This window comes from Lupinus angustifolius, chromosome LG09 (assembly GCF_001865875.1).
Source record: "Lupinus angustifolius cultivar Tanjil chromosome LG09, LupAngTanjil_v1.0, whole genome shotgun sequence".
NCBI classification, from domain to species: domain Eukaryota; kingdom Viridiplantae; phylum Streptophyta; class Magnoliopsida; order Fabales; family Fabaceae; genus Lupinus; species Lupinus angustifolius.
The window spans coordinates 18,369,293-18,380,758 of record NC_032017.1 but is presented as its reverse complement, the minus strand read 5'-3'; the positions used below and the strand labels follow the sequence as shown (position 1 = coordinate 18,380,758).

The 11,466-nt window shown below is 32.7% G+C and overlaps 1 protein-coding gene across 1 annotated transcript; it reads right to left on the bottom strand.

The window, feature by feature from the left end:
• On the bottom strand, positions 6,686-11,061 carry LOC109356639. Its single transcript, XM_019600063.1, has 5 exons — positions 9,890-11,061; positions 8,931-9,676; positions 8,733-8,822; positions 7,657-8,430; positions 6,686-7,081 (listed from the first exon to the last, which is right to left on the bottom strand). Exons 1-5 carry the CDS (start codon positions 9,996-9,998, stop codon positions 6,962-6,964), a joined length of 1,839 nt encoding a protein of 612 aa, XP_019455608.1. The 5' UTR covers positions 9,999-11,061; the 3' UTR covers positions 6,686-6,961.

The window sequence follows — 11,466 nt, the reverse complement described above, 5'->3', positions numbered from 1 at the left end:
AAAAATATCAAAAAATAAAATAGGAAAGTGAAAGTTACTTCATGATGATAGTTAAACCATATTTTACCTTTATATATCGTATAAATATATATAATTAGTGCTATATATATATTATGAGAGCATATATATATATATATTCTCTCACAAAGTGTGGTTTTTTTAATATTAAAATTTTAATTTAAATAAAAAATTAATCAATTAATTGATGGCACATTAATGACACTTTTTAGATACCAAATCTTTCTCAAATATAATACTCTAAAATCATACATCCGCTTCCAATAAATATCATTATTTTTTTATGGAGGTTTTTTTGTTGTTTCTATATGAATATTTCATATTTAAATTAAAGTTTAATATATATGCACTATCAAAAAGATTCATATACAATCCATATTATCTACTATTAATTTTTATTATTTATACTTAAAATGTAATAACAATTAAATATGAACAAAAAATAATGTATAACATCATAAAAAATCTTAAAATATGAATGAATACATCTTGCCCTTTATTAATAATATAGGCAGCTTTCATATAAAAAAGGAATGAGAGGATAACTTGAGATTCTCTGGGCTTAATATCATGCGGCCCTAACAATTTCCAAAAGTATAAAATTGATCTCATCAAGTCTAAGATCTTCTTCCACGTTCTTACCTTTTTTGTAAGATTCTTAATTACTCTGTACAGTTTACATTAGACATCCTTTGCAACATTCTTAATTACTCAATCTTCCTATGAATTTATCTCCCCAACCAACAAACCACTATTTTCACAAATGAATCATAAATTCAACAAGCAATGGATACGTGGAAAGAGACGATATATCTTCCGAATAACATTGAGTTTTTAATGGTAGTGGGTGAAGAGACGATTATTTATAGCAAACTAGCAAGAATATGTATGTTTATGTATGTTGCTCGTGCATTCGCATGGTTAAAACTATATATGTTACCAGTGTATTCATATTGTCAAAAATTATTAATTATATATAAAATCATACGGTCAAACCATACGGTTTAACTGTTTAAATCGGATAAACATAATATGGGTCATCTACTGGTTTAACACCTTGCTCGACTTTCTCAACATTGTTTTTTACACATACATAACATGATATAGTTAGTAATATCCTATTAATAAAAAAATCATCAATAAATTTATAATTTCATTATTATTTGATTCTAAAATAAGATTAGTATAAAAATAAATATTATGTAACTCTAAAATAGCTACGAACAATATGTTATGATTCATATTATTATTATTATTTTAATATTGTTATAGTAACCTTATATTTTAATATTGTATAGGTAATCATATTCCTTTTATTTTTAAATAAATCACATGTCATGAGGACTTGAGAGATTGACACATGTCATGAAGGAGTTCTTGAGTGATTGACACATGTCATTGAAAGATTGACACATGTCATGAGGGACATTTAGTTTTGATGAGAGGTTGACACATGCCATGATGGCTTGAGAGATTGACACATGTCATGAGAGAGTTTTTTTTATTATATAGGTAATAGATATATTCGTAATGTTTTTATTTTATATATACTAGTGTGTCGATAGTCATTTTATGTATGTCGATCCACATTTTTATTTTCTAGTATTAATGTTTAATTTTTATATATTTCATTTTAGATAATTATATCAGTTTTTATTGAGTATAGATAATATTATAATTTATGTAATAGAAAAATATGATAATGAATTGTAATATTACTAAAACTTACATTGGTTATTTAATATTTTTTGTGTATGTAACTTACTCTAACTTCCATTAATATTTCTTTTATTATGTGAGAAAACATTATAGTAATAGTTAATTAGAATGGTAAAATAGACAAAAGAAAATCATGCCATATGCCTATATGTAGGTAGTTGATATTTTTGACTTTATATAGAAGTATAGATATTATTACTTGTATGTATTCCATATGCTCATAAGAAAGTGATAGATATCACTTATAAACCAATCATTAATAAATAAAATATTTATTTATGACCTATGTCATCTTCTTACTTATGTGTAGGAAAATATATCATTTTTTAATGATTAAACTAGAGAAGAAAACTATAAAGAGAAATTTCAAAATGTTGACATAGAGTTGTTAAAAAAATCTTAAAGAGAAACATTTGGTGATTATGATATTAAAAGGACATAATGTCACTGACATGACCTTCCTCCCCACATAAAAGTTTATGAAGTCCAATGAATTAGGGTTGATAATGAACTCGGTATTCGTTCAAAAATGGATTCGTTATTATAGTTTGATAAGACGATAACCTTGACTCATAAACTAAATGAGCTGAACTTGAGTTGAAAATTGAGCTTGTTAAATAAACGAGCCAAACTTAAGTTGGATATAGTTCAACTCGTTTGGTTCATGAGCTGACTCGATATATATATATATATAAAACTTTTTTGAAGTATTTTTTTAAAAATTTAATTAATTATTTGAGTTATCCAAATGAACCATTCGAACTGAAGTGAATTGTTCGCAAACTTTAATCGAGTCGAACTCGAGCTAAAATAATAAGTCATATCGAACTCGAGTTGAGTTTCGACCGAGCCATTCTTTATCGAGTTGAACTCTGGTTCAACTCGGTTCGACTCGTTTCCAACCCTAGTATAAACTAAGGTTTTAAAAGTACATAAAGACCAAACCTGACAACTTATCTTTTAAGGATAAAATATACATAAAGTAAATGAACCAAATGCAATTTTCCAAATAATAAAGGTTACCAAATCTAACATTGCCACACTAATCAGGAGGATAGTATGACTTGGAAAATGCTTAAGAACGAATAATCTGAATCTGAATATTATTGGGGCATCATTTTCTTAAGAAGATGAACTGAAGTATTGAAAGAGATGTCTTTGTTATGATTCTCTTAATCAGAGAAGTATTGGCAAAGTATGTTGGATTAAATAATTCTACTACTAAATCTAACCAAAAAAATACAAATAATAATAGAAGTGTAAATAAATTTAATAGTGAATTCCCACTATCTGATTATCATTCCAGATTTATTGACATTGTACAGTTAGCAATAACATTCCATTGTCATTTCTTCAGCTCTATAATATAAAAGGAAAGAAATTAATTACAGTTAGTGATTCTTTGTCTTATATCTCAATTTCGTTTATATGATTTTTACAGTGCTACGAGAAACTACGAGAATGTGAGCTAGGATATCACCAAAGAAACAAGATACATAAACTTTATCATGTAGAGTCAAGCCCACTTAAAAGAGAAGTAATGGATCAGAATACCCAAAAGATGGAATTCCCAGCACCTTCCACTATAGACAAAATAGCCCCCAAAATAGAATGGAAAATATACCCTAACAAAGCAAGCAGAATTGAGACACGTGTAGCTTATTGTGATATTTGCAAAATGCAGGGTTCCAATCAAAACCCACTCTTTTCTTTCACTCCTAAATCATCAACTTTCTTTCAGAAAAAAAGGAGATAGAACTAACCATTTGTCTTAAAAAATGAAGCTTGGATATAAGTGATTGAAAAAATAAGTACATCATGCTTCTGATCCGGGATCAGCAGAAGCTTCTTGCAAGTTAGATGCATAAGATTCAAACAACTTGGATAGTGGTTGCATGCTAGGGGATAGCTTGAATGTGGCATGGCCCAATCTCATGCACTAAAAATTAAGATATTATGACTATGAACATTGTTTCTTAGATACAATTTTATATACATTGTATATGATGTGTCTATGTCCTACAATAGAACAATTTGAAGAATTTCATCTGTCTTTTTTCCATGTCCTACAATAGTAAAAGTTGATTGACAAAGTAGTTTCGATCCCATTTCTTTTGACAAAGCAAGGCTTTTTTCTTGTCCCTAGTGGCTTTCTTGTCAGGTGCTAAGTTCTTCTGAAAAGTCAAGGCCAAAAACAGCTGTTAGAAATGCTGAGATGAAGCACATTGCTTGTCAATCTGTTTGCAGTGCTAAAGCCAAAGTTGATGCTCCAAATTCATATGGAAAGTTTACTGATCTTAAGTTAGTGGTGTGGGAAAAATGGTTTCCCAGACCTCCAAGGATGTTTCAAATCCAAAAAATCATCCTAACAGCAAACCAGGAAATATGCTAGTTTCAATAATTCTTGTTCTTTACATTTCTTTCTAGTTGTTTGGCCTGTAGTAGGTATCTGGTTTAACCGCATTAGGTATCAGCACCATGGCTTTCAACTTAAATGGTTTCAATTTCAACCAATATGTAGTTGATAGTCAAGGTCGTGTAATTAATATCTGAGCTGATATTATTAACCGAGCTAACCTTGGTATGGAAGTTATACATGAACGTAATGCTCATAACTTCCATCTAGACCTAGCTGCAACATTTTGTTGCTTCAGAAACTGCTGCTTCTGCACCTTTAAGGAACACCAATAACCTAAAATGCCCAGCAGGTTGAAGGCATGTCGCCATGGATATGAAATTAGGTCCCACTTTCGATAAGAAACCTTCCTTTTTACGGCAGGTGGTTAGTTCAATTTTCTTTTTTCTAAAAGAAAGCTGATGAATTAGGAAAGAAAGAATAGAGAGTAGGTTTTGTTTGGAACCCTGCATTTTTCAAATATTGTAATAAGCTACATGTGCCTCAATTGTGCCTGCTATGTCAGGATATATTTTCCATTCTATTTTTAGTTAAAAAGTTATAGAGTTGGTAGGGTTGGGGAATATTTTAAGTGGGGCTTGATTCTACATGACAAACTATGTTTTTGGTCAATTTTACAATAAAAAAGGAAATTTAAAGTTTACTTTATTTTAGAGCTTGATCATATGGTTTATTCTTGTAGTTTCAAAAATCATATAAACGATATTGAGATATAAGACAAAGAATCACTATCTGTAATTTAGTTCTTCATTCCTTTTATGTTTAAACCTGAAGAAATGGCAATGGAATGTTATTGCTAGCTGTACATTGTCATTCAATCAGGAATGAAAATTAGATACAGTGGGGATTCCCTGTATAAATTTGTTTGCACTACTATTATTTGTATTTTTTGGGTAGATTTAGTAGTAGGCTTGTTTAGTCCAACTTGCATTGCCAATACTTCTCTTGTAAAGAGAATCACAACAAAGACATATATGTTTACTTTGATTTCTTTAAAGGTTGATTGTTCAATTCATGTTCTTAAGAAAATGATACCTAATAATGTTCAGATTCAGATTATTCTTTCTTAATCATTTTTTAAGTCATGCTATCCTCCTTATTAGTGTGACAATGTTAGATTTGGTAACCATTGTTGTTATTTAATTACATTTGGGTCATTTACTTCATGTATATTTTATACTCAAAAGCTTTTTAAGGGTAAGAAATTAATCACTATATAGAGATTTATTTGAAATTGTACTTCGTGAAATGTCACTTTAGGTTTGGCCTCTTTGTAGTTTTAAAACCTTAGTCCATCGTATGTGTTTTTTCAAGTGTTGTTTGACCTGATCAAACGGTTCGACTGATCCAATTGTGGATAGAATGTGCAACGACTCTGTTTTACTCAGAAAATTAGATGACCTTATTTAGATGCTCAATTCAGTCAAACTGAGTTAAAACCAAGATAACTCGAGTTATTAGACTGGATGATTGATATACATTAAAAAATAAGGTTGAACACTTGAAAATTGAAAATGCATAACTATATAAAGGAGAGGCGTAGAGTCACACCAGTAATAGAAACCCTAAGAGGTGGAGGTTATATCACTTCAAAGTACTTCATCGTCATCCACACCCCCTCGCTATCGCCACAAGTGCCTCATCGATTCGCCTCTTTGATATTTTAACATCTCTATGGCTTCTTGATTTTTTCTTCATGTTTTTTATTCTTTTGATTGGTTAACAAAGTGTTTTCTCTTCTTGATATCTACTTCATGATTAGGGATTACTAACATGTTTGTAATGTTTTAATATTTTGAAAGGGTATCGTAATACTAGTGGTCTAAGGCATATGTAACGACTCCAAAATGATTACTTGGTGATTAAGGATTAGTAGTGTTGTTTCTGTTAAGAATCAAGAACAAAAAGAAAATTTCATTCTTTGTATGATTGGATTTGAGTATTAAATGAAATGAGTGAATGTTAGGTTAAATGAAAGTAAACTATTTATGCATAGAAAATAAAAACTTACTAAAACTAACTAAAAATATATTTAACATCTTCCACAAGTTAGAATGTATCATACATTCCAAACTTGAAAAGATTGTATTATACTCTAATGCCTCTCTAGGTGATGAGTGAATTTTTATCTCCCAACAACACTTAACCATCATTGGTAGAAACAATTTCATCCAATGTTTAACTATTATTTCATCCAAATTCATGTGCTGAATGATAGAGGTGGTTGGAAGGTCTAAATGTAGGTGATTTGATGGTCCTCTCTTTTCATAGTTGCAGTATTGGAAAGTCATTAAAAATACATTCACTGTGTCTGATTTTCATTCGTGATTTATTGATTTTGTAAGCTAGCAATAGCATTCCATTGCCATCTCATCAGGTTTACATATAAAAGGAACGAATAAATTAATTAAAGATAGTGAATCTGTTTTGTTTTTGTATCTCAATTTAGTTTATATGATTTTTTTACAGTGGGATGAGAAACTAGCAGAATGTGAGCCGGGGTATGCCCAAAGAAACAAGATACATCCCCCAAGAATAAATCATATCACCAAGCTCTATAATAGATTAAACTTTAAATTTCCTTTTTATTGTAAAATTGACCAAAAACATCAGAAAGTTTATCCTGTAGAATCAAGCCCACTTAAAAGAGAAGTAATGGAACAGAATACCCCAAAAGATGTAATTCCCCACTCTCTTCTTTCACTCATAAATCACCAGCATTCTTATAGGAAAAAAGGGAATAGAACTAACCATCTGCCATAAAAAATTGAAGCTTGGAAATAACTATGATTGAAAATAATAATTACATCATGCTTCAGAGACAGGATCAGATGAGCTCAGTTCAGCTGATGCATAAGATTCCAACAACTTGGACAACGGCTGCATGCCAGGGGATAGCTTGAATGTGGCAGGACCCAATTTCTTGCACTAAAAAAAACAAAAGACAATAAAGAATAAGTAAACCAACACCATTTTGAACATATTATAAGCAAGCATCTATAATGACCTCTTGGCCAAACATGAACTGATAACTCCAAAACTTTACTCAGCTGCCACTCACAGTAAGTTCCGAAACAATGGGATTCCGTGGGTCAAGAAAAATCACTCAAACATGTGTCAGACACTCACACTTGTACAACATAAGTACAACATCATCCGATTTTAAATTATTTTTTTTTAGGCTCCAACACATTTAAGATATTATCACTATGAATCTTGTTTCTTAGATACAGCTTTATATACGATGTATATGAATTGTCTGTATCCTACAATAGTACAATTTGTAGAATTCCATCTGTCCTTTTTCCATGTACACATCACTTTATGTGTGATTGACAAAGTAATTCTGAACCCAATTCTTCTAAGAAAGCAAGGCTTTTTAACATTAGAAAGATTAAATTAACATAATATCTCACCTCAATGCATGAGGAAACTAAGCAGGTTTGAACTATAATGATCAAAATAGAATCAATAGAAAACTAAATTAAGATAGGATTTATCACCTCCTGATAGAAGGCATTGATCTCCTCTTCTGTAAGGCCTTCTTCACCCTCATCTGAATTCTCCTCCCAGCCAAGAGAACGAAGTAATGCAGCCTCTTCCTCGTCAGGATATATAGTAGCGGAGGGACTTGAATCTTTATCTTCGTTATCAGAAAATCTGGGAACCTCTTCATGGGCATGACAATTGCCATTGCTGGTCACTTCACCACCATTTCTAAGAGATCGAGAACTTTCAGAAGGACTAACTACTTCCCTATTTTCTTCACCAGATTTCTCCACCATGGATGAACCCAAGGAACCAGAATTTGGAATAATTGCAGAGGAATTCGTCAATGTTTTCATCTTAATAAGATTGAAGAAATCATTCCTACTCTTTACTTGAGACAAGGAATGTTTCTTGTCCGAAGCAGAGCCTAATTTCAGATCCATAGAGCTAGGATTTCGACCTGCTGGCCACTTTAGGTTATTGGTGTTCCTTGAAGGTGCAGAAGCAACAGCATGTTGATTTCCTGGTTTGCTGTTAGATGGATTTGTTGGATTTGAAATATCCTTGGAGGTAGGGGAAACACCATTCTCCCACACCACTGATTTAAGATCAGTAAACTTTCCAGTTGTCCTTGGAGCATCGACTTTGGCATTAGAACTGCGAACAGATTGACTAGCAATGTGCTGCAAGGCACAAGGTTGTTGCTGCAGCACACTCCTGGCAACCAAGTTCATCTCAGCATTTCTGACAGCTGTTTTTGGCTTTGATTTTTCAGAAGAATTCAGCACCTGACAAGAAAACCACTAGAGACTTGAGATCAAAGAAAGCATAATCTTTTATTGGAAACAAGAAAGAAACATCCATAATGGCGATTAGATATAAAATAGTAAGCATGAAAAACCAATGAAAAGGAATCACAATAATGGAAATGTGGTAAGAGAAATTAAACAAATGGCGATTAGATATAAAATGTGCTACACAAGAACATAGGTTTTATGATAAGAAATCAACTTCCCATATACAAGCTAACACTAAACAAAGCTTGCAACAGACAGCTTATAAAAAATATTTCACGAGCCAATTCTCTTACCAAAGCCTTAGGTGTTGATGGTGTTACTGGAATCAACTGTCTTGACTGCTTAATAGCCAGTTCTTCAAGCCTTTGTGTTTTAACCAACACCTGCAATTGATTAAAGCCTTACAAACTGATCGCGGAAATAAATAAAACCATTAGTATTGAAAGAATGAGAATGAGTACGCCAGTAACGGAAGCAACTAGCTCAACTACCTGAGGATCAGAACGAGCTCGAGATGGTGCCTGTGCCAATGCTTCCGCCATATTAAGACCAGGTGTCATACTTGAAGTTACAGACCCAGGAGCTATAGAAACAGTTTGTTGCACTGTGAGAGATCCAGTACTAGTGCTTCCAATTATGTTAGGTACCTCTGCGAGAGCAGATGTCCATCCCTCCCCTCCAATCAAAGTTGAGCTTCCAACAGGTATAGTTTGACTAGCGGTAGCACCCAAACCAGGAGAGGAAACTCTCCCAATTTCAGGTTTCTCTTCCACCCCAAGTGAGGGAAAATCCTTGTCAAATACAACTTTCTGAATGCTACTACCAGTATTACCACCAGAAAGTATGCCATTTACATAGTTCTGGTTTCCACTGCCACCAGATTTTGTATCTACTGTAACTCTACGGGGTAAAATTTCACTCTGGTTCCTGGAAACCGTTGAACGAGAATGTGTCAACATATCTCTCTCTTTCCTTGCAGAGAAGAGGGTGGCCAGTTGGTCAGAACTCTGACGACCCAAGTGGACTCCAAAATTGGATCTATCTTTCTCTCTATCACGCTCCTTGTCACGATGATTTCTATTGAAACTACTGTAGGGATGTTTTGCAGTACCATTGATTGTACTCCTCCGAGAATTCAATGAGGAGGATCGTTCAAAAAACAAAGAATGAGAGCTATCAAAATCAGTATTTGTCTTAGAAGATCTATTCCTTGTGTGATGGGCCTCAGAAGAAGTATCTACACAACAGTAGTAAGGTAGTTATTATTTCTCTCATTTTTCAAGGGCATTAGACAGTCATAAAACATATAGAACTTCACTTCCCAGTTTTCAAACACGCGAATGCAAATAAAACAGAATATGATTCTTCAATATGATAACATACATATATTCTGAATAAATTGAAGTGACATTACAACATTTAAATAATCCATAAAGAATATTCGAAGCACCTGTGTTAGTATATGAGGATGCAAAATGTTGGGCTGAATGGCCAGACCCAGCAACACTTCCAGCACTTCTCAACCATTCTGGAACTAATGCAGGTTCACTTCTTTCCATGACTAACACTGAACATGATCAGAATTAACACGAAAGAGCACGCAAACCTCTTCGCCTCTATTATTGAACAGCACAGTATGGTACTTTATGAAAAATTACCCGCTCTAATTTGCACAACTCATCTTCTATCCCAGATGCTGAAACTAATCTTGAATCAGCTGTCTTTTCCAAATGGAAATAGCAGCAGTCGTGCTACAAAATCCGTATCCTCCAGCAGTTAACTATGCAATGTTAACAATATGATACTTCTCAAATTATCAAAAAATTATCCCACTCGTAAATGCTCCAAAAAATAAATGCTTAACTAAATGGGCCCTTCGAAACCCCTCAAGACACAGAGAGTTTCCTGTACCCTTCTCTAATCAAACAAACATGAAACCCGAGACAATGTTATGAGTGAAGAACTTCGTCTACGCTATAACTCCATTTTTAACCAAAGTAAGAATTTGCAGAATACTACAAATCACTCAGTGATGCCTCATCTCTCCACGAGAGAGTAAAATAAAAGCAATTGCAAAAATCGAACCCCGGTCCAAAACCACAACTATTGCAGCAATGGTAAAACAATAGATATTGTGCAAAAAATAAAATAAACCTAAAATTCAAAATTAAAACAATTGAGCCCTAAAGGCGACGATGTATTCAGTATGGAACACCGATTCAAAAACGGGAAATAAAAAATTAAAAAACTCGAGTTTACGCACGTGATTGATGAGTATCGCTATCAAAGGAACTTAGGGTTGGATTTAGGGAAATTGGATTGTGAACGATCTTAACCCTAATGACGATGCAGTGATTGATGAAGATGAAAGTGAAACGTCGGCGTTTTACGAATAACCGCGAAAAAGAGAATGCGTTGTTAGAATAAGAAGAGAACTTTTAATGCAGAAGGAGAAGGTGCAAAGAGGAAAATGGGGTTGAGAAAGGAATAGAGAATGGAAAAATGAGAGAGAATGAAAGTGCGAAATAAGGAAATAGGGTTTTGTTGTTTGTGGAAGAGAAGAGAGTGCGATGTGTGAAATTGAGAGAAGAGAGGCAAAGAGATGAGAGAAGGGTATAAATATTTTTCTGTTGCTAATGGATGTTAGGCAAGCCTATTAGACCTATAACACTCACTTTGATTCATGTTAAATGGATTAGGCTCTATCTATTTACCTCATTCTCATTTAGGTTCTAACCAGTTTAATTGATCGGTTAACCTAGCTAAATATTATATAATTAAATATGGATTAGAAGTTAATAATAAATAATAGTTTATATAGACAAAGATTTATAGTTTATTGATTTATAGTTTATTTTAACACATTTGTTCTTTTTTAATATTAGCAAAACAGTCAATTAGAAGTTAATAATAAATAATTTGAAGTGGTTTAAAAGTAATATCTAAAATGTCCGACTAGTTTAAAAGTAATTCTAAACTGTTCAGCTGAATTTCCAGGATTTAAAGCAGATTGATATCCAGTATGTA